Here is a 24,342-nt window from a genome sequence, read left to right on the forward strand (position 1 = left end):
TATCCATAATGTCTTTTTCCTTTCTACATTTATTTATGGCTCAACATCCGAGTTTCAAATTGCACACGTACACCTGATGAGCCGTCACGAACCATACGGCGAAACGTACGTCACACGACGTGTGTATATCAGCATCACAGTGAGATGTGTGCATGCAGCCAGTTCTGTGGCTTGACTCACTGCAAGGAGTTGCCCAGCTCAAGATGACAAGAATGATGTGAAACCCTCGTTTCCATTAAATTTTTCTTTCCAAAGCATTTTTTTCTAGTTTGTGAAACAACTTGTTTTGTAGTCAACTAGTCCATCACAATGTCATGCATGAGGAGTACTGTAGGAGTTTGGCTTTCGGCTTGTACAATTCGTTTTCGCAAAGCTTCCCATTTCTTTACTTATCTTTGATATTTATGACCCACCCAAGTTGGGTGGGCTTTGCTGCTTCGAATTGTAGTTAGACCGCTTTGTCAAATATCGTACTGGTCTCGTCATAGTCCAGTAACAATCGACATTCTTTGTTCCGTTGGGACTGTAGCTTTTGCTCGTTTTCGTTGCGCTTGCCTTCCCCTCTTTGGTCTTTCCGTAACCTTGAACCTTCCAAGTTGGAAGGCCGTCGGTTAGCGCTACGGAGATGTGTTGAAGCTAGGTGTCAGGACGTCGAATGTCTCAGTACTCTGTCAGTTTTGTGCCTAGTTATTGCACTTTCTGACTGTATATAGTATCATGTTACAGTGATGGAGAGTTACTCTTAGCTCGTATCCATAAGGTCTTTTTCCTTTCTACATTTATTTATGGCTCAACATCCGAGTTTCAAATTACTTGCGGTACATATGATGTACAGTCATAGTCATTTGCTTCGAAGAAAGAATAATGTCATGAGACATGAGCTCTACTCCTCTAGTCGACTAATTATTATTACTTTCACAAAGAGGACTGGAGTAGTACCATGAGTACTGTACAGACAGACAGTAGTATTACTAGTAACAAGCATGTTACACAATGTAAATGTGGACATCTCTGATCAAACGGGATCGGAGTTGTGAGTCACCGTGGTAACCCCTGGATCATCTGGGTCGAGACTCTAGACGTCTGCGCAGTCCAGTCGCGAGTCGAGTCACGACCGGTACGCGCCTACGCGGCGTGCTGTAATGTCGACATGTCCACTTCCGTCGCCTACATCACACTCTTCACCCACACCAAAAATAATACAATACTACGCTGTACATGTACTACTAGTACTAGACACAGACTGCCGACTCCCCGAGGTGTTACTGTGTGTTAGCGCCTTTTGTTACAGTGAGCAGCGTGTCAACTCACTGTCATGTCTCACGAAAACCACGACTCCAGTCCAGTCCGCGTAGGCGTAACGTGTTTGATACGTGGTGGTGGCGAACATCTACAATCAACAACCGGCCAAGAAAATACGGAACTAGCTAAAATTAATGTAGATAGTCTACAGATACCTATACTGGCTCTACCGACACCATCATGGGTTTATGGTCATAACACTGGTCAGTGGTCAGTGAGGTAGCGCCCCGGCCTCACTCCACTGGCACCACTGCCGGCACTGGTCACACCAGATTGTAGTGCAGTTCACTTCAACTCCAATGTACATGTAGACCTACCATTATTTTTTTCAGAAGGCTTCAGTTCACCAGGTTCAAGAGACACTCAGCTCAGAGTCGCTGTCATTGCGACTGGTGTAGGTTTATCTGGTCTACCATGCATGGTCTACGACTTTGTAGGTTCACTTGGTCTTGGGTCGCCTAGCTCGGTCAGGATTCACACATCCGTCAGCCATCGGCATCGTGCCTTCATCACTCAGTCTACTAGTACTTGTAATCATGTTCATGCCTTCTTATCTATCAATCATCTGATCATGCCTTCTTCATGGTCATACGTATACGTACAGTACTGTTAGTGTTACGTTAGCGTAAGTACAGTGCTGGCAACTGAAATCCGACCACCTGAGCGGTGGGTTCACATTCTACCGGTCTCTGTCGCGTACTTTTACCATTCCGTGTTGGGTCTTTGCGATGTGAGCGCACCGCTCAGGGGGTCGGATTTCAGTTACAAGCACTGTAGTACTAGTAGTACAAAATAATGTAGTACTAGTAGTAGTGTTACAGACGCCAGTCTAGTCAGTAGTCCTGACACAGACACTAGTACTCGTAGTAGTAGACAGTGACAGACGGGCCAGTAGCACGCGCAGTGTTCGGTGTTACTGTTGCCGTGTTGGTCATACAGCCGGCCTGGCACCCCTGATCTGGGGTGGAAAACCTGTGCCTGTGGAACTCATGACTGACATGAGCTCAGCTGAGATGAGCTGGATGGAGTTGACCTGCACACAGGCACATGCATGCACATCAGTCATCACTCATCAGCTCAGGCTTCATGCCACGCTCAGAGTCATACTGACTCGCAACTGAGTCATAATCGTACCGGCCGTGTCCTGAAACGAGCCTGATATTCGCGATATGCTTTATGAGGATGATTGATGATTTTGAGTTTGTTTGCAGGAAAAATATTTGAGCATTTTGGAGCCTGAAAATCGTCTTGCAGAATCCGTTCTTGATCTTCCTCGTGCGCTCATGGCGTGCGTCCAGCGGAATGATAGTAGCGAGTTTGTTCCTTTGTGAAGGATGTTGCGCGTAAAGCCAACCCATTGCTAGATATAGAGTTGTGATCGTGCTGCTAAACAGCCAGTATAGATTTTGTGTCCGCTAAAGCGCACACCGCTGTAGTTATGGTGTTACGACCAACGCGGTAGTTGTCTTTACGCTCGGTCCCACAGCTCCCTAGCAGTCCGTGTTCTCGTGGGGTTTTCGCCTGGGGCCCTTGCGAGCCATGGGAGCGGAGCAGTCGGGAAACAGAACTAGTTCTGTTAGCGGTCGTGCATTGAGCGGACTTGGCAAGAAGCTCCAACGAACCAAGGACACAGGTAAGCGCGAATATGGAAATGTCAAAAATGTTGTGCACATGAATTCCGTAAAGAGCTATTATTTCTAAATTATTGTGGTTCGTCTTCAGCTGAGTGGTTCTTTGTGGAAACCCACCCTGTACTATCGAGACACATTCCTCTCTTGTAGTAGCCGATGCTGTCGCTTCAGCCGGGCCACGGGTTGACGTACAAATCGACTGAGCGACGAAGCGTGTTCATGTTGTGTGGAATATTGGAACCAGAGTCGTGTTTCTTCTCTAGCTTACCCCGTCCGCTGTGTTTTATTCTTGTAACCTTCCGCTCCTGTTGCAGTAGATCACGCAGAGCGCTGTTTGTTTCAATGTTCCGCAATGTTCCTATTGTTTTCTTCACAGCGTAGTCGAATGTAACTTGTCCACCTGCTGCTGCCTGGATTGAGACGCCAGGTGCGTCACGATTTCGAGCGAAAGTGCTTTTCTAGGCCATTGTTTGCGTCGAGTGTCGCGCTAACTGTTTTCGTAGGGCCGTTACCGGTGTGCAGTGTCCACTATAATATCAGTATGTTAGCGTGCTGTCTGTCCGTTCTGCTGTTGTTGTTGCTGTATCGTTCGCAGCTTCGGTTGTCGGCGACGATGTTCACGCAGAGCGCCCGCTACCGTCGACACCTGGTGGCGCGGGGATCGACGCTTCGCGCGACCCGTCCGCAGCGCACCTACCTGCCGACGGTGGCGGAGCTGGCGGAGCGGGCAGCGATCAGATGGTCATTGTGCTGCACGACTTCGTGGCAACGGACGAGAGCATGATACCGCTGACCGCTGGCGAGGAGGTGCTGGTCCACTGCTACGACAACAGCGGCGGGGAGTGGTGCCAGGCGCAGAACCGCAACGGCATGATCGGCTGGGTGCCGACCAACTACCTGACGAAGCCGAACAGCCTTGAGAAGTACAGCTGGTACCACGGGCGAATATCACGCAACGAGGCCGAGTACCTGCTGAAGAGCGGCATCAATGGCTCGTATCTGCTGCGCGAGAGCGAGAGCATCCCCGGTCAGCACTCGATCTCGCTGCGCTACGAGGGCCGCGTCTACCACTACCGCATCAACAATGACCAGGCGGCGAAGACGTACTACATCACGCAGGAGGCGCAGTTCTTCACGCTGCCGGAGCTCGTCCAGCACCATTCGACGAACCCGGACGGCCTGACGACCACCCTGAAGTACCCGGCCCCGAAGAAGGACGCTCCGCCAGTGTTTGGCCTGCCGGACGTGGACCGCTGGGAGATTGGCCGCACCGACATCGAGATGGGGCAGAAGCTCGGCGGCGGACAGTACGGCGAGGTCTACAAGGCACACTGGAAGAGCTTCAATCGCGTGGTTGCCGTCAAGACTTTCAAGGTAAGCTTAACCGAGAGAACATGAGCTACAGTCGACACCACTTACGATGAATCCGCGTATAGCGAATGTCGTGACACAACAAACCATTGTCCATGTCCCCGGTCGAGCCCATACAAAACCGACCCTTTGTAGCAAATCTTTTTCGTAGATGTTCGTTATTCGTTATAAGGCCAAAACAAAAAATAGGCTTGTTTCCGGTCGGCAACCCCTCAAAAAGGAGACTCGGTCGGCCGGAATGAAACTTTTTTGGATACTTTTTTTGGTTCCTCAATCGTTGTGGCATTGATGGACAAGAGCACCTACACATGTACATTGTACATATATCATGGCAAGGATCAATGGCATAGTTGACTGACTCACTGTTCTTGTACAGCATGTGGTGTATTCCTGTTTTCGTACATCCTGAGAAATCAAGCAAACATTTCGAGTCCTTACAGCTCCGTTATTCTAGCTCGTATCGACCCCGGAGGTTTTCGAGCCGACAGCTGAGAATCTCTGCTACCTTGTAGGTGTTTCGATTGTGGAATTCAGTTGAGATTTGACTTGAGTTATGACTCGTTGAGTGCACTTGCACACATGGCATTGCCACCGTTTGCATACATTTGGGACAAAAAAAGTTTCAGAATTTGGGAAAAAGTGGCCCGATCGGGCGACCGGAAACAAGGTCATTATTTGTTTTGGCCTAATTATCAGGAGTCGACTGTACTAGCAAGAGTGTGCAGCTCTGGATACCCTTTCCATGGGGTCCGCCGACGGCAAAAACTCATATCACGTGGTGTACTGTTCCCCCTTTACGTACAAAATAGCGCTCCCTGACAGCGACCCATTCGGCTTGTGCGAGTCATCAGCATGATCCATGGCAGATATTCAGACTGCACGCACGCTGCAGCGGACTTTGCTGTACGTAGTACAAATCGTACTTGCCAACTACAGTCGTCGCCAAAAGAATCCGCCCAATGCTATGCCAGCTACCGGTAGTTGTACGTGGCGGCCTCGTGCACTGCCGCTGCTAGTGCTATATTAGATCTACTACTGACTGTACTAGCCTCGTGCACGGCACATGCTCTGCTGCCGGGCCTGCACTCTGAAGTGCATGCACTGTCCGTACTGCACAGACTCAGTCGATGCTGTGCTCGACTCGACTGCAGGAGCGCAGGCAGAGCGCAGCACGGACTGTTTTAGTTCAGTGCTGTGTTGGTAGACCCTATACTGTAAATGCATGTGAACGCGTAGATATACCATAGCTCTGTACATGTATCCATGGCATTGGCCGGATTTTTTTGGCGACGACTATACTACTTGGAGCACCTGATGCGAGTTTTCGCTGTCGGAGAGTGGCACGCTCTTGTGAGCTTATTTGCACTTGGTAAGCCGTATCCATAGTACATCTGTGATGATTGGCTGGCCAGACCCTTGCTGGGTGCTGGCCTGCTATTATCAATGAAAGTTCGGCATGTCTCGACTGTTAGGACTTTTGTGGAAATTCGAAATACCGTATTTGCCCGATTATAAGTCGCACTCGATTACAAGCCGCACACCAATTGTCAGGTTTGAGCAATGTACTGTTTCGATATATTCACTTCAGTAGTAAGCCATGCTCGATTGTAAGCTGTAACCCCCTTGTTGCCCTTGAATTTTAGTTTGAAAATGTGCGATTTATATTCATGGAAAATAAGGGAGGTGATATCTTAGTGCAGTTGCAACACCACCACCACCAGCAGTAGCAAGTTGTTGATTTGCTGCTGCCGGTGAGTAAGAATGTTCGAGCGCTTCGGCCATTTTCTAGCTACAGGTCCCCACCCTTGTTACAGTAGATACCATCTGGGCCATCAAATGTGTTATCTTATAAGGAGACTTATCTCATAACAGGACTTGCAACTGTAGATGCAAGGACTGTTTCGTACTGATACGGGGTACCCTCACTACAACATAAACTGTTGGCATTTCAACTTCAACTCGTTATTAGATAATTGGAAATCTCCGATACGGCTGTTCCTTGGATTTCCAAGGGTCGTATGTTTCTAGAACTTCACAGAAAAGTACCTTGCATTTTCTGCTTGATCATCTGGGCTTTGATCTTGTTACTGCGTAGTCAGTTTTATCTCATACTGAGGTTTGGAACACCCGAGGAACATTTTTTCTAGCGAACACAGCCCTAATAATAAAACTCAAGGAAAGAGGACAACTGAGGTGACACTGGACAACAAGACAAAGGGGAGTGTGTGTGTGTGTGGGGGGGGGGGGGGGGGGTGAGCCAATGTGGTTGGCGAGGCTCATCCAACCAGAGGTCTCGGAATCATAGCCTACGACCAGAGGTCTCGGAATCATAGCCTCCGACCAGTGGACTAGGTGTAGTGTAACGAGGTTTATGTACGGACGAATTGTGTTGTAACCGGTAACCGGCGCTGCATCTGCCACCCTGGTACAATCAGGCATGGCGGTGGCCTGGCACGAGCGCAACTTCTCTAACCAGGCTGGTTGTGCTTTTCAACAAAATTGTGCGAACTTTACTTACGTAGGGCCTTAGGCGGAGGGAAACATAATTATATATGTAGGCTCACAAAAAGACGAAGCCAGTTGTGAAGTTGATGAGGTAACAAAGCCAGGTTCACTGCTGGCTTCATTTTCTTGTGCGATAATGTAAGCTACTTCACAATATTGATGACAACCAGTGTGTTCACGCCACACACATGATGATGCAGTTGTCTATCTGTATCTGTGTTATGTTGCCACTCTGTGCAGGAGGATACAATGCAGGCCGACGAGTTTCTAAAAGAAGCCAGCGTTATGAAACAGGTAGGGGAAAATCCCTTTACTTTGGTAGGGAAAATCCATTTACGTTGGTAGGGGAAATCCCTTTACTGTGGTAGGGAATATTGGGAATTCTAACAGCCGGCACGTCACAGCCTCCTAGGAGCAACGCCAAGACCATCGAGAGAGCATCGGCTCTTTGCCACCAAGTTTGCTGTCCCTGATGTAGCCGTTGTAGAGGGAGCTTTGTCCAACACAAGGCAGAATATGCCATATTGCGGCATGGCCTGGGGACATTCCCTCCTCTCCCTACCCCCCCCCCCCCCCCCTGTCTCCCTCTCTTTCTCTCCTGCCCACCTTTCCCTCCATTGCTCACACGTCTCCCACCCCTGGTCTCTAAGTACTGGTCAACGGTGTCTCATTACAGAGCGGAGCCCTAGGTGTCGTCCATGATTATTGATCTTTTAAACGGAACATAAAAGTTTCGTTGTGAAAAATATTGATAACTGAAACACCAACCCATTCTAGCTGCCAAGTCAATATATTTTTCGTACAGGGGTATGTGGGTGGGGGTCACAACTTTTTCGCTTCGTGAAAATTATCGATAATGCTGACTTGGCTGTACCAACTCTCTCTCTCTCTCTCTCTCTCTCTCTCTCTCTCTCTCTCTCTCTCTCTCTCTCTCTCTCTCTCTCTCTCTCTCTCTCCCTCCCTCTCTCTCTCTCTCTCTCTCTCTCTCTCTCTCTCTCTCTTTCTCTCTCTCTCTCTCCTGTCTGTCCTACTGCCCCGTGTGTGTTCACAGGTCAAGCACAAAAACCTAGTACAGCTGCTCGGCGTGTGCACGCGAGAGCAGCCGTTCTTCATCGTCACCGAGTACATGCCCAACGGCAACCTGCTCGACTTTCTGCGCGCCGACGAGAACTCCAACCTGGAGGCGGTCACGCTCATGTACATGGCAACGCAGGTACGATGTGTGCAGTACTGTGGTGTGCCGAAGATCCGGGGAGGGGGGGGGGGGGGCACGCTCATGTACATGGCAACGCAGGTACACAGTGTGTGCAGTACTGTGGGGTATCAAAGAACTAGGGGAAGGGGGGGGGGGTTCAGGGTCGTAACCTAGGCTGGTCCTATTTTCACGCTCATGTACGTGGCTACGCAGGTGTTAGCTCCCGGCTAAACACAGTCCCCTCACACTTGCAGAACACAGGGGTTTTATGGTATTGAATATGGAAGAAGTATTTAGACAAGAGAGTAGACAAGAACGAAGTTTTCTGCCTGATCTGAATGATACCCAGCCAATTTGTACGCATTTTCCTTACCTGTGCCAGAACGTAGAGAACTTCATCTCCGCGCAGAAATCTGGACCCAAAAAAGACGCGAAGCCTTTCCGTGATTTTTCTACGTTTCACGTAGAGAAAAGCCTCGCTATTGCCTGCCATTCCGCGATTGATGTGCTCCTTCCTTACGAAGTTACGATGCATACTTGTGTGTGTGTGTGTGTGTGTGTGTGTGTGTGTGTGTCGGTGTGTGTACATGTGTGTGTGTGTGTGTGTGTGTGCGTGCGTGCGTGTGTGTGTGTGTGTGTGTGTGTGTGTGTGTGTGTGTACATGTGTGTACATGTGTGTGGGTGTCCGCGTGTGTGTCCGCGTGTGTCCACAGGTTGCAGCAGGCATGGCGTACTTGGAATCGCGTGGTATGATTCACAGGTGAGAGCACGGAGCAACTCTGGCTGCTGCTGCTGCTGCTGTTGCTGCTGCTTCCGGCTCTGACTGAGGTTTCCACGTCAGTGTGAACACCACCACCCAAAGGAATCGAGGCGCAGATGCAGCTTCTCCATACATGGCTTCTAGTCCCGTTATTGGCACTTTATCCAAGCTAACTAACCTTATGGAATTGTATGTCGCTCCCTACATGGGAGCTCGCGCTTTTTCTGCCGACTTGAAATCTCTCTCTTGACTTGGAAAAGCGCGAGCTCCCACGTAGGAAGCGACGCACAGTTTCCCAAGTATGGCCGAAGTCGCACCAACCTCTTCTTTTGACAAATCTAACAGTAGGTCAGCAGATACGCATATTTATTTTTGGCTATTTTCGGCCTGGTCATGTCTGGCCGAAATCTCGTTTTGCAAGTTTCAGCGGGACAGTGTATACAGGCGGCAGCAGTACAGGCCGAAAATTTGATGCGGCCAAAATGTGCTTTAGCCCTGGGAGGACGAAATGGGTTTTAGCCCTAGGAGGACGAAATGGGTTTTAGCCCTGGGAGGACGAAATGGGTTTAAGCCCTGGGAGGACGAAATGGGTTTCAGCCCTGGGAGGATGAAATGGGTTTTAGCCCTGGGAGGCCGAAATGGGTTTTAGCCCTGGGAGGCCGAAATGGGTTTTAGCCCTGGGAGGACGAAATGGGTTTTAGCCCTGGGAGGACGAAATGGGTTTTAGCCCTGGGAGGCCGAAATCGTCAGGCGAAATTACTGGTCAGTCTGCGACACGCATTTTTCACAAAAATTTGCGTTTCACCTGCTGGGAGAGTATGCGTGTACTCGAGTCTCATCCTGAGCACGTTTTTTTCTTCTTTTTTTCAGCTCCAGTATAGCTGTATTTTTCATTGCAAAGCCGTCCTCGATTGTTGTGTTCGTTGTTCAAACGAAGTGGACATTCAATCATGAAGGCAGAGGACATAGGAGCCTGATTGGAGTTTCTCGTGGCATAGGACGGCCACACAGAGACACTTTGGGATTTTCTGAATATAAAATACCGTACGCACGATGCTGAGATCAATTTGTGCGATATCAAATTGTTTGTGATCTACCACATCGAGCAGAACGGGATCCAAACACAAGCTTTCCGACTGTTAGGCTGCCGACCTGACTGGACAAATGATCCCTGGCTTCACCAGACGCCAGAAGTCGGACACCATGTCCTTTGCCGCGACGTCCATCTCCAAAAAGAACTCCATCTTCATCGTGAAAAGGCTTGAAATACTCAATATTCAACCGAGATTCGCGGTCTCACCCTTTCTCAGATCGAATCATTTTTTGTTGTAGCAGTTGCAGGGCAGATCCCCGCCACTACTTCAACAGAAGATGGCTCCAAAGCATGCCTGGAACAAGCCATATCGAGGTTGCAAGCCACCCCTCTCAGCACTTTTTTTGAAGAAATTCGAAATTTCAATGGTGGAAGATATACTATGAAGAGAATTTCAAAAAGTATGTTTCGCGGAGCGATCGCTCAACCTACGTCATTCAAACTTTGCAGGATGGTTCAGACGTACATGCTAGGCATGGAACCACAGAAGATGATATCATAGCTGACACACAGAGTCACACACACAGCAGATTCGTGTGCACAGATACTAAATTAGTGGACGTCGTCATCTTCTTCCCGCTGATCTCAAATGTACTATGACGTGCTATTTCGTCTGACGAGATTTTAGCCCTGGGAGGGCGAAATTTTAACGGGCCGAAAATGAGTAGACTTACAGTATCAGGGGCGTCGCACACGGTACGTTCACTACGGTATTGACCGTACCTCTCTTTGCGCCAAGTACCCCATGAATCAATAAAAATCACTGATTGGGCTCTGAATTTCCAAAGTTTTCAGCTCAGCCACCCCTCTCTCACGAATAAATTATACTTCAGATAGCTGACTGTACCACGCTAAATTAACTTCCGACGCCCCTGAGTATGTGTGATGCTTCTCTGTTGCAGAGATCTGGCAGCCAGGAATTGCCTAGTCGGCGAAAATCATCGCGTGAAAGTGGCAGACTTTGGTCTGTCTCGTCTCGTAACGTCCACGAATGATGTGTATGTGGCACACGAGGGTGCCAAGTTCCCTATCAAGTGGACGGCGCCGGAGTCACTCGCGTACAACACGTTCTCGTCCCAGTCAGACGTATGGTGTAAGTATGTGTGTGTGTGTGTGTGTGTGTGTGTGTGTGCATGTGTGTGCGTGTATGTGGTGTGTGTATGTGTGTATAACTTGCTAGTCCGAGTTTAACTCTCTCTCTCTCTCTCTCTCTCTCTCTCTCTCTCTCTCTCTCTCTCTCTCTCTCTCATTTCTCATGCTGTCCTCATTGTCTCTTCTCATTTATTTCTTTGTTGCTCTGCTGTTCTGCCGTATAGCTTTCGGTATTCTCCTCTGGGAGTTAGCAACATACGGTATGTCACCGTATCCCGGGATAGAGCTGAGTCTGGTCTACGAGAAGCTTGACAGTGGCTATCGCATGCCATGTCCCGATGGATGTCCGGCCGAAGTCTACGAACTCATGCTGAATTGTACGTTTCTCCTGTGTGTGTGTGTGTGTGTGTGTGTGTGTATTTTTGTACATGTGTGTATGTGTATAATGTGCGTGTGTGTACATGTATGTGTACGTGTGTGTACGTGTGTGTATTTGTGTATATGTGTGTGTGTGTGTGTGTCATATGGTGGCTGATGCGATATCGAATGCCAATAATGTACTCTCTTGTCCTTATTCCCAAGGAACTTACAGCCGGTAAATCTAGCGGCAGATGTAGCGCCTAATGGTGTGAGGGGTGAGGGGATAAGCCTCACAGCTCCTGGCAAAACTGCTGAAAGCTCCACTAGCCGCATCCCGTGTACTTCTTGTGTCCCTGGCCGCAATCCCCTGTAGACTGTGAGCAGCAGCATCAGCAGCAGCACATTGCTGGAAACCCGCTCGCAGGCAGGACTTGAACCAGGCACCTCTCCTATCTCAATCATGGTCTTTGACCAACCCACTGTGCCTGCCTTGGTTACTGACCACAATGCGACAGTGATTGACAGCGGCACATTGGCTGAATGATTTGTCTTGTGTTTTATGTGTGTGTGTGTGTGTGTGTGTGTGTGTGTGTGTGTGTGTGTGTGTGTGTGTGTGTGTGTGTGTGTGTGTGTCTGCGAGTGCATGCGTGAGCTGTGGTACGTGGTGTGTCGGCACGTGTGGGTGTGCGTGCATGTGTGGGTGTGCGTGCACGCATGTGCTTGTCCTTGTTCTGCTGCACTTGATAGGCTGGGAGTTCTCTCCTGATGATCGGCAAACGTTTGCACAGATTCATCACAGCCTGAATACAATGTTCAGCAACACCAACCTTCAGGAAGGTAGGCGCTTCACGTTTGTGTGTGCGTGTGTGTGTGTGTGCGTGCGCGCGTGTGTGTGTGTGCGTGTGCGCATGTGTGTGTGTGGGGGGGGGGGGGGAGAGTACTTGTTTGTTTTGTATTACAGTGACACTTGGCTTTCCGACCACCTCATCAATCCGACCATTTTTCCTCAGTCCCGGAGTTTCCCTCGTGACGAATACAAGATAGACATATTCATGCAACATATAACCTTGGAAATTAGACCACTTTCCCGGTCAGAAAGGCGGTCGGAATTCCGATATTCCACTGTATCATGATTGTAGTGTGTACTGTAGTGATTGTCCCAGCATTGTCTCTCTCCGTATTGTCTCTCTCTCTGTATTGTCTCTCTCCGCGTTGTCTCTCTCCGCATTGTCTCTCTCCGCATTGTCTCTCTCTCATCTGTATCATATATGCACATGCTCGTTGTGAACAAATCAGGCCCAACACAACAATGATGATGCTACATATCACGGCGTGTATACCGTAAAGTACTGCCAGAGCGCCCCACTATCTCATCCTTTCGTGGTCGTATTGTGGAGGTGGTCTGCTGTCTGTAGGTCATACGACATGAACCTTGTACACATATAGCACGTTGTGCAGTCAATCCGTACCTTCGAGCGGACACAAGCTCCACACAAAAACCTGCTAAGTGCGACCTTAGTACACGAAGAGTCTTACATCGTACAAACTTCGTTGCACTCTGCCATACGATTTTCCGTTCTCTGGCTGTAAACTCAAGGTGGGGCGCTCTCGCCAGACGGGGCGCTCTGGCGGTACTTTACGGTATTGCTACACGGTAGTGCTCACACAATATTTATTTTCTGGTTTTGAAGTTTGAATATGGCTGCAAAAGCACGAAATCCCAGTCAAACGCATGGCTCTGAATAGCGAAAGCAATACTTTGCTGCCAAATTTCGTTTTTTTAAGCAGAAAATGTGGGGTGGTGTGAGCAGAAAAATGCTGGAACATTTCATAACAAAATTTTAAACTTATGGATAACCCGGGCAGTCCCTCAAGAGTAAAATAGTTTGTGCTAGCTGCTTCTGTTTGCGGCTTCTAGGGTTTTTTAGTTTTAGTTCCTCAGAATTGACTACACTGTTTTGAACTGGCTCTAGACAAGAAAAAGTGGCTGATGCTTGTGGAGAAATGTGCTGCGCTTGCGTAGTCCTTACTGCGATACGTTCTAACAATATTGAGATACCTTTTGTTGGCTCTTCTGCCTGGATTTCATTGACAGATGCGTTAAACCCATGGACCCTTCCATGGGTGACATGCGAACTGTAACTATTATTAGTAGTATTATTACCGTATTATCTCTATTATAAGCACAGTCTCCAATAATACCACGTCTCCAATAATAGAACATCTTGGGGTGGCATTCAAAAAATAAACTGCTCAGTCTCCATTATAAGCACACTGTGTAAATTCATTATCTGTACTGGCGAAAAACCCTGAAATGTGTGTGTTTGACATGAATTTGGCATGGCAACATGCCTCTGAAATGAGGTTGAAATAATAATGGAACAGCCTCCAATAAAGGAACGTCTCCAATAATAGCACGGGGCGGAGGTACATTGAAAAATAAAGGACCGTGCTTATATAGGGCTTGAAAGTGATGACGTCAAAAACGGCCAGGGAGTAGTAAGTTGACATCAGATTTCTATTTTGGATCCACTAAGGTGTGACTTTGCCATTACTTCAGTATGTGGGTGCATAGCAACCCACTCATGTCGTATGCAGGGGTGACTTTTACTTCGCCATCAGTTGTAACCCCGCCCCCAGTAGCCAAATCAGTCAGTTTCACAGGTTACATCACCTTGCTGTGAGTAAGACGGCTTGAAATGTGCTTGGATCCATACAAAAACTGGATCCAAGTGGATCCAGTTTTTGAATTTTTGAAATTGTTGCAATGCTGTGACGTAGCATATTCAAGCCCTATTAGAGATAATGCGGTATTATTGACTACACTGTACTGCCCTGGCTTCGCTAACACTCCTGCTTTGGTATTGACCACCTGACCGACCCCTCCAATCCCTCTCTGTAGCTTCTCACTCCCCGCATCGCAAGCAGTGTGTTTAAGTTAGTGTCTGCGTGCGTGCGTGCGTGCGTGTGTGTGTGTGTGTGTGTGTGTGTGTGTGTGTGTGTGTGCGTGTGTATGTATGTGTGTGTGTATGTGTGTGTGTGCTTGCTTGCATGTGCATATATCTGATGTACTGATTATCTGACTTAGGTGATACCTGCCCTGTATATGATGACGCTAATGGTAAGACTAATGACTCATAACTGCTAACCGGATGATGTAATCATAATTATAATGACATAATGATGATGTAATGATGAGTCGCCGATAATGTGATCAATGACGTAGGTACAATGGTGGTGATTTTTATGATGTTCACGATGTGAAATGGAATAACGTTGATTGACATGACGCTTTAACCTCACACTGTGCTCACGTAACTGATGGGCCTGGTTAATCACTGCAAATTGTAATCTTCGAACAGCTACCGTATTTCCCCGATTATAAGTCACACTCGATTTTAGGTCGCACCCTCACTTTTCAGGTTTGAGCCGAGTTGTTCCAATGTAGTGACGTAGATATGATGTCACACTCGATTTTAAGTCGCACTGCATCCCCTTCTGTGCCCTTGAGGGTAAGTGTAAAGAGGTGGGGCATATATTTGGGGGGGGGGGGGGCATACGGTAGCTGATTAGGGGCCGTCCGTAAACATCAAACATTTTTCACCAAAACAAATTATTTTAGTTTAGACCCAACCCCTCCCTCTCTCCCCCTCAGAACGTAAAAAAATGTTGATATCCATGCATATACATATACATGTACATGTACAACAACAGTTGCAAGTGTGTCATTGCTCCATCGGCCATGTACATGCATCAGTGTTTTCTGAAACGAAATTGGTCAGCCCCCTTCCACCCCATTACGAAATTATTTCGTTTTGTGAAAAAACTTCGATAATTATGGACAACCCCTTAGACCCTGTAGGTCTTATTTCTCTAGGGAAGTCCCCATAGACCTATGGTCTCCTTACGGGGTACCCTAGCCGATCTAGGATTGCGGTACGAAATTGACTTGGTGAAGCAGCAAGGCGGACCGATGCCGGAAATGAGTTCCAGCGGTCAGTGGCTAAATAAGAAAGAGAGGAATAACCAAATCGAGAGGAGGCTCGTGGCAGTACAAGTCCAAGCGAGACTTGAGACCTTTTGCAGGTGCGGCTTCGTGCCTCAGAATTGGCACAAAGGCAGAAAAGGTGGCACAGAAGTGCACTGGCAGAAGAATGAACGCATCTGAATACAAGAAGATACAGTATATGGGAGAAACGAATTATGATGGGTGTCGGGTTGTTTTGAGACAGGATACACAGAACATCTGCGCTGGGCGGGTAGCCAAAAACAGTACGTAATGAACGGCGAGAGATTTTTTTATTCATTTTTATACGAATGTCCACTATATTGGCGAATATGTGCGAGAAGTGGTGGCGGGGCCAGGCTGCTCTGCCGACCTTCAAGGTCTCGGCGTCTACAAAGCGTGCCATAATACAGTAAAAACCATGAGGAGGGGAAGAGATGCGGGTGAGAGAATCATAACCATGTTGTCGCAGACTGTGCACGTAAGCATTGCTAGCATATTCCAGTGTAGACTGGACGAAAGAGAGATGGAATGTGCGCCTGGTTTGCATTGGTCAACATCGTGCTGCAGCGCCGAAATGCATTCACCTTTGCACTGACCTTCTTCCGGATTGCATCGACTTGCTGACCGAATGTCAAGTGCTCCTCAACAAAAGGTCTCGTCAGCGGTGCTCGGAGTAAATGTCGTTGATGTCTTGAATACAATAGAGACTTTTGCGATTCTCATGATCTCATTGATGATGTCATTGATGATGTCTTGACATAAGGCCATGGTAAATAATAAAGTTGATTCTCAGGTCATGAGCCTGTGAAAATCGGTGCGAGCGAGCGATTTTTTATTTTATTTCCCACATTTTTTTATTTCCAAAGATAGGGTCACACATATGTATATGGTCACATGTTCATAATATTCAGGCCAGGGAGTAGAAAAATACCGGTATTTTATTACTCCCTGATTCATGCCTTTCGCATTGCCCGTTTTCATGCGCGCATATGCATGCATAGAATTAAAAAATTCGTTGGTGCGCCGCCAAAAACGGTGCGCGCGTACTTGAGAATCAAAGATAATTTTACCATGGCCTAAATGAGGTTGACCCAGGTTGACCTTGGTCGTGCCAGAGTACCTCCGTGCAGATAGAAACCAAAAAAGAAGGCAAGAATGTGAGCTCGAAAAGTGTCAGATGCTTTCACTGAGCACAAAACAACACCACGCAAACACGCACGTGCACACATGCACACACGCATTGAAATTGCTATTCATTTGGTGACTGGGCCGTTTGCTTGTGTCTATTTTTGTTGTGACCATCAGCTCTTTCTGGTGCAAGGCTCAGTCAAGTCTTGGACATGGGTAAGAGAATACCTCCATGTCTTCGATTTTCTTCTTCATGCATGAGTGTGTGTGTGTGTGTGTCCATAATTATATGTATATATATATGTGTTTGTTGACATGTGTATATATATATGTGTGTACGAGTGTGTGTTCACGCATGCGTTCGTGGTTGTGTGTGTGTGTGTGTGTGTGTGTGCGCGCGCGTGTCGTAGTGAAGGTCGAATCTTACCCGCCGCTATGCACTGGTTAGAGTGTGAGCTTTGGCCGCTGTGAGTATGCTGAGAAGCCCATGCAACAATAACATCAGCAGAGAACGCTGGCCATGCACACTGTTAGATAAAACCAGGCAGATTTCCACAGATGTCAACAGTGCGCTGCCACAAATTTCTAAGGTACCAAAGGTATCATGGAATTTCTTCATAAACTGGTGTGCGAGGTACACGAGTAGAGCCGACAAGAATCGATAAAATCAAAATGAGCCAGAGCACGCTAAAATATGACCACAGACCAAAAATTCGATTTTCAGTTTTTTGTTTAACCCTTTCAGCACGGCCAGGGTGTGTAACTGACCCGCGGAGCCAAAACCAGTGATTTTCGTGATTTTCCAAAAGTAGTCCTATTCACTCACAATTTTTCTGCGGAATGCATGTTCGCACGCGACATCTATGTACTAGTACGCGTGCATAGCGGCACACGTGGGCCCGTCAGAACTATCGTAGAACAGTCGACGTTCATCCAGCACGTCACTGGTCCACGTAGGGATAAGATCCGTCGACCACGGATGTCTCGAGAGTACGTTCATTTTCACTGTACGCATCACGTATATATATATATACGTGATCCGTGGGCCAGTTACATGTACCATCACGTACATATACGTGATGCGTGCTGAAAGGGTTAAAAATGATCTAACACACCTAATGGTCACTGTATGAAAGTTTTGGATTGATCGGACATGTCTAAGTGTTGCTACAATGGTATTATATGCAGCACTGTTGAAATGGTGAAATTCTATGTACAGCAATGGGATTGTCATTTTTGCACACAATTGATATGCCCCTTGGTTCATCCTTTCCGGGTCAATTCCTCTGTCCAGGGTCTTATAGCATGAGCTGACAGGTACTCGGCCACCTCCAAATTGTCTATAGGCAGCTGAGCTGGGTGTCCGAAATACCTCCTGTTTGGAGCACCACTGGAGAACCGCCAGCGAAAACGCGGTCAACATCTGTAGCTGGCCGAAGAAGTTGGCACTCCATGTCCTCTCCATCACACTCCACCTGTACTTTCAGATATACAGTATACACTGCTGCACACAGTCTTCCTCAACATACTACATAATTATTCCGCACACCAAAGCCCATCTGCACACGGTTTTCTCCGCTCGCCAGAGAGTACTGCTTTCGCTGCATACTGCTGGTGCTAGCGATGTTCCGCATAAGGGTACTCAAATTATCGACTTGAGCAAGTTGAGGGAGCAGCAGAGTCCATTGATTGTTTTTCCACTTGCAACCAATACTGGCATTGTCCCGGATATGTGCAGCGATGTCCACTCTGGCCAAATCATCGGCCGACTCACCTCCCAAGTCAGTGTCGATGCCAATCGCTTGCCATGTTGTCATCAGAGTAGAATTCCTCGTCACTGCAGATCGTGGGACTACCAGCATCAATTCTTTTTACGCTCGATGAAAGTGTCGCCCTCAAATGACTCGTCGCTGTAGACATCATCGTCTTCCTTCTGTTTCCGACCCGAATCCTCAAAATATTTTATCCTGCGCATGGAGTGCGATGATGTCGTCTTCTTCCGCTCCGCAGTACATTACTACTACTAGGCTCTTCTGTCGATACATCGATGACGATCAGTTTTAGGCGACTCAGCGCAACATGGAATACAAACTCAAACAAATAAACTTACTTGCAACAAAGAATTGCATCCGGAGCAGTCCAGTCGACCGAGGAGAACAACAACAGTCAACAGCGACTCGCGTTGCACTGCACTTCGTATTATTTGCCGCTGAATTCAAATCGCGATTTTCTCGACTTTTTCGAAAAAAGCTGTGGTCATGTTTTAGCGCGCTCGGGCTCATATATCGATCGTTAATGATATTGGTTGATCGTTCGGAGTTATTGAATGATCGTTTCAGCCCTAGTATGATGTCCATGCAACGAAAATGTGTGGCAGATTCGAGTCACCTCGTCTATTTTCCGTACCGTATGGCACCACAGTCCATTTCACTCTCATGTTTCCGCCAAAGACGTAGGAGCTTGCCCTGTCTGTCATGCGTGACCATACACAAGTGGTTCCGCTGGAGAGGCACCAGTCTCGCTGCCGCAGAACCTCGCTGCCGACGCGGAACCCCAGACTGCATGCGCGACCGGGCCCCTAAGGGGCTGTAGTGCTCCAAACTACAGTCGGCCTACCCTGATAGCGATATTTGCGCCCGACCAAGAAATATTGTTATAAGGGTAACTGGCTCATTCATACACATACGTCATAATGCATGAATTTAGTTCATTTTGTACACCACACCACTCGCGTATGCTACTGTATACGCAGAAATATTCGTCTGGAATTTAATTTTGTCTTTTCGTCCAAGGAGCTTTTGGACTAAATTAAATGCCGGACAAACGTCGATTTGTCCAGCTTTTCAATACACTCTCATGATCCATGGACGAAATTTACAACCGGACGAACTCCCTTTCTTTGGAGTTGGACGAAATTGTTGACCGACGAAATTTTCTGCCGAACAGTAGTTCCCCAGAGTTGTAAACATTTCACTACTAAATGCTAACTGGTAGTTACGGAAAATCGCTTGTTTCGATGTTCAGGCCGGGCGTGGTGACGGCTGTGACTCGCAGAGCTTGATGGTGTCCGTGACAGGGCAGTGTGTAACGATAATGTTTGATTTACATGTGTTTGGCGTTTGTGTGTGTGTGTGTGTGTGTGTGTGTGTGTGTGTGTGTGTGTGTGTGTGTGTGTGTGTGTGTGCATGTGTGTGCATGAGTGTGTGTGCGTGAATATGTGTGTGTGTGTGTGTTTGCATGTGTTTCGTTGTTTTTGCAGATGACCCGTTGGAGGGTGCCGACGACGAAATTGAGCCACCATTCCGACCGCCGTCGCAGCAGCAGCTTCCGCCGGCATCACACGAGGTCATTGCGCCGTCAGGACCAGCCGGTCTTCCGTCCCTACCGGGCTCCTCTCAGCCGCCAGCACCTGCGGCCAAGCAGGAACGGAGTCCCAACCCGGGACGCCGCCTGCCGGACAAGCCGATGCGAGCGGCCAACACGCCGACACCAACGCCAGCGCCCCTGGGCCACCACCAGAAGGCGGGGGACGCGTCCCTGCCTCCGCTACCGTCCAGCGCTCAGTCACACGTCTCGCACGTCTCGCATGAGGACAGCAAGGAGCTGCCGCCGCTGCCGCAGGTTCCCGGGGGTGGTGACGCCGGGCCAACCGGCTCGCCCGTGCTGACACCCTCGCAGCAGTTCCAGTCGCAGTCGTCCACCACGGACAAGCGGCCGACGCGAGGGCCACCGCGACCACCACCGGCCCGTCACTCGACGCACCGCGTGCCCAATCGCCCAGTGCCCACGCCCCCGCCCAAGTCACCTAGCGGCGCTGGTGAACAGCCGGCCGCGTCGACCTTGCCCGCACCTCCCGCCAAACCGCTGCCGCAGCACGCCGGCGGCTCATTGCCCGTACCACCGCAGACGTCGTCACGGTCGTCCACCGTTCCCTCACCGGCGTCAGCCGTGGATCAGCGTATGTACGACGACGAGTCCGTTCTCTCGTCATCGCCCGGTGGTCTCCGGATGGACTCGCCCGCACTGCGTGGCACTCCGCCTCTACACCGTGGAGGAGGTGGTGGCGGGGACAGCTCTGCAGAGGAGCAAGTTCAAACGTCACGCTCCCACCACCACCAGCACCACCAGCAGCAGCACCTGCACCAGCAACCGCAGCAAACGTCAACCCTACCGCCTCTACCCGGTGCGGCAGTGACGATGACGAACAGTCGAGAGAGTCCGGAGCGGCCGTCAAGCCTGCCCGACGAGCGTCGGCCGCCGGCTCCTCGGCCGCAGGGAAAGCGCCTTCCTCCCGCACCGGCAAGCAAACCACTGTCATCATCGTCGTCGCTGACGTCCGCGGAGGACGTGAGTCCCCCCGGAGTCGGAGGTGGGCCGCCCGGCACGGCGTCCAAGCCTCTCAAGCGTGCCATGATGCCTCCGCCACGGCCAACGTCGCAGCATCAGCAACAACAGCTGCAGCAGCAGCAGCCGATGACGGTCAGACGCGAGGAACCGGCCGTGACACCCCCACCCTTGGCCTCCTGTTCTTCCTCCGACGAGCCGCTGTCCAACGGTGGAGGGGGTGGTGACACCATGGAAACGACATCGTCGATGGTGCGTGCGCCCGGGCCACCGTCGCGCCTCCCGCCGCAGCCGCAGCGCAAGCCGAAACCTCCGATGGCCGCCAAGCCCTCCACGGCCAAGAAGCCGCCCATGGCGCGCGGCAGCTCCACCAACTCCGTGACCGGGCAGTCAGGCATTGGTGGCGGTGGTGGGAGCAGTAGTAGCAACAGCAGCACCAGTGGCGGAGGCGGAGGTGGCTACGGCGATACACCTGCGGATCAGCTGGCCGCCATGCTGGACGACATCCAGAGCAAAGACCCTCTCTCTGGCGGCGCCGGAGGACAGCGTGCGTCGTCGCATTTGACCGCCCGACGCCGCATCGACGCCTTCTGCTCGGCCGTCTTCGGCATGGCGGACGGCGCGCAGGCCATGATCGACAGCGGCGAGATCACCGCCAGTCGAATGAGCCTGATACAGATGCGCAACGCCGCGTCCTCCGCCCAGGCCATCGCCAGCAGGTGCACGGGAGCGTCGGTGTCCGAATCCGACATGCCCGCGCTGGAGAAGGCCATCACCAACGCGGTGACAAACGCACAGAAGGTCGTCAAGGCAGCACGGCTGTGATTCGTACCACATCCGCACTTGTCCGGGCCATCTCCGCGAGTGACGATGCACTGAACAACAGCTGTTCGTGCTGCTAGCTTGTTATTGGTAGCACTGTAACGAGATGCAGCAGCCATGTGTTTGTGTCTTGTGCTGCCGCTATGCGCTGGTTCCTAGCTGTAGCCACACACACACACACAAAATGTGCATATGAGGACCGGCCGGGCATACGGCGAGAACTTCGCAAGTCGTTATCGTGGCGTGCGCCCTGCTGCTCGCACTGTCGGCGGACTACTTGCCTGCTGCCATGGTCACCAGGATGGGCTCTAAGTCGGCATCACCATGCCAACCCAGTACACACACACACACACACACACACACACACACACATGTACACACACGTACACACACACACAAAAAAACACACGAAAAACACACACACAAAATACACACACACGTACACACTCGCGTACACACACACACGTACACACGTACACACAAAAACACACACATAATATCTAATCTAACGGCCATGTGCACGGTTGTACGAGAGACTCGCTTTGAAGATAATTTTTCTCCTTTTTCGGACTGCTTCCGACCGCCCTCATTGATCATTTCCATGGTGATATTTTTGAATTCTTGTGCATAATTTGACGCATGTCCCCGACCCTTGCAGTTGATCCTGAGCTTTCCAGCCCTCCCCCGAGAGGCGTGATTTTATAAATCGTTTCACCCTCACCCTCGTGGCAATTTTCAATTTCGTTTCGTGTCGTCAGTGTTTGTTATTCTATGCCCCCTCCCCCTCCGCCAGTCCCCATGCCGTTTTCTCCCGATCACGACCAATAATTATGGGATTTTTGTTGCTGTTTCTCTAAATGGTCAGTGCCGAAAGAGTAGTATTTTTCCGTTTCGAGTATGAAGGGTGTGTGTGTGTCCTCATAGTAAACAAAGTGTTGCATGCTGAAATTGAGATCCTTTTGAATTCTATTTTTTTTGCAATTTACATGATTGCACTCATCTTCTTCTTTTTGTCATTTTCCTGCACCCCCCCCCCCCCCACACACACACACACACCTTACGTGACAGATTTCAGGAGTGCAGCCTTCAAGAAAAAAAATTAGCATCGTGATCTTATCGCGGCGGGATATTGGCTCCGTCAGTCGTACTTGCTTCCCCAGCGCCTTGCTGTGTGTTCGTTGCTCTTTGTCGTGTGCGAGTGGGTCCATTAGAACCAGGGAGTAGTAACATACCGGCATTTTACTACACCCTGATTAGAACTCTCCCCATAGTGGTGGTGGTGTTGTGTGACCATTCGTTGTCGCAGTAAATATTATTCTTTTTGCAGATTGTACATAATTATCTATTAAAACTAACCCAGTGTTCCTCCCAATCACAGTTCCCACGTATTTTTTTAACGTTGTGCTGTGATGTGTGTTGGATCTAACACCTGAGCTCTTCTTCTGTTTTCAGCCCACATGATTTCCTTTCCGGCGTGTCGACCGGAACTTGCATTTAATATGCTTTGATATTTTCTGCTGAAAAATGAACGCCGCGTTGTCCTCGCTGTGCCTTTGTGATGTGCGGTCTGGAGTCTCTGCTGGGACTAGCTTGACATGACACGTTGAGTACGGGATCCATTCTTTGGTGGGTTCACATCACGGAAGCGGAAAGGTGGTTCTTGACCAGGGAGCTGAGTTGTACGACTCCTTGTTCTTGACCTGCCCGGTACGCGAACCCGTCGAATTTTAATTTTTTTCACATCAGGTTGTACTCGTACTGTAAAACCGGAAAGTTTAACGACCAAAAAGTTTAGTGTTTTTTTGTAATTTTTGCATGATAACGTGCAGAAGCTAGGTTTAACGATGGCTACCTGGCCACCCATCTGTATGCTTTACACAGACATCTCAAACCGGGTTCGCGATAACGTTTCGTCAAATAACGAAACAAACTGGTCGTTAAAAAATGCTTAGACTTTGTGACTCGTTGGACTTTCTGGTTTTACAGTACTCGCTGGTTCACATGGTCGTTTCACTTTTGGATGAAATTTGAAAAGGCCTTCATGTCAAATTTTCAAGGATGCCTGCTAGTAACCCTTGCCAAGGGTGTTCAAGGTGCATGTGAGCAACTCGCTTTATTAATTGCGTTGCTTTAGTTATGAGAGAGGGGTAAGATTGTGCTAAGATACACACTATTTCCGACGTGACGCGAAAGCTCGGGTCGCGCGCATCGAAAAACAACGCGAGGGACCTGCGGCTCACGTCGACATTTGGAGTTTCACGCCAGATTTGACGTGAAATTGCGCGTCACTTCGGATATAACGCGCGGGGAGTCGTAAATACCTGTATTTTACGACTCCCCGCTATAGAGTGATTTCACATGGTTGTCACGTGACCATGCATGGGACAGCCATGTTGGTTCCAACCAGGGACACAGGTACATGTAGTTCGAACTCCACATCTATAATGGGTCACGTGATGTTGGCCATGTTGGTTCCAACTCCACTCAACCCTTGCATGGTCACATGCTGTCGGTGGCCATGCTCTTTCCACTGTCCACTCAACCCCTGCATCTGTGGGTCACATGACGTCGGTGGCCATGTTGGTTCCGCTGTCCACTCAATTCATCAACCCCTGCATCTGTGGGTCACATGACATCGGTGGCCATGTTGGTTCCGCTGTCCACTCAACTCCTGCATCTATGGGTCACACAATGTCGACCATGTTGGTTCCACTGTACACATGACATGAT

At 49.3% G+C, this 24,342-nt stretch overlaps 1 protein-coding gene across 2 annotated transcripts; it reads left to right on the top strand.

Moving 5' to 3' along the window:
• Positions 1-2,390: 2,390 nt before the first annotated feature.
• LOC135829495 (tyrosine-protein kinase ABL1-like) lies at positions 2,391-23,153 on the top strand. Of its 2 annotated transcripts, XM_065341900.1 has the most exons (11): positions 2,391-2,935; positions 3,529-4,307; positions 7,050-7,103; positions 7,861-8,022; positions 8,718-8,764; positions 10,760-10,950; positions 11,174-11,326; positions 12,057-12,146; positions 14,398-14,430; positions 16,624-16,662; positions 19,706-23,153. In XM_065341900.1, exons 1-11 carry the CDS (start codon positions 2,842-2,844, stop codon positions 21,613-21,615), a joined length of 3,552 nt encoding a protein of 1,183 aa, XP_065197972.1. In that variant the 5' UTR covers positions 2,391-2,841; the 3' UTR covers positions 21,616-23,153. The 2 variants fall into 2 exon arrangements, with proteins under 2 accessions (XP_065197972.1, XP_065197973.1); XM_065341901.1 differs by lacking the exon at positions 14,398-14,430 and having other exon boundaries at positions 2,392-2,935.
• The last annotated feature ends 1,189 nt before the right edge of the window (positions 23,154-24,342 follow it).

Source organism: Sycon ciliatum, chromosome 13 (genome assembly GCF_964019385.1).
Source record: "Sycon ciliatum chromosome 13, ocSycCili1.1, whole genome shotgun sequence".
Classification (NCBI taxonomy): Eukaryota; Metazoa; Porifera; class Calcarea; order Leucosolenida; family Sycettidae; genus Sycon; species Sycon ciliatum.

Excerpts from the sequence above, each read along its gene's own strand:
- LOC135829495 (XM_065341900.1), top strand. The coding sequence starts at position 2,842 with ATGGGAGCGGAGCAGTCGGGAAACAGAACTAGTTCTGTTAGCGGTCGT. Across the intron at positions 10,951-11,173 it reads GTCCCAGTCAGACGTATGGT|CTTTCGGTATTCTCCTCTGG; the intron begins GTAAGTATGTGT and ends TCTGCCGTATAG. Across the intron at positions 14,431-16,623 it reads TGTATATGATGACGCTAATG|CTCTTTCTGGTGCAAGGCTC; the intron begins GTAAGACTAATG and ends TGTGACCATCAG.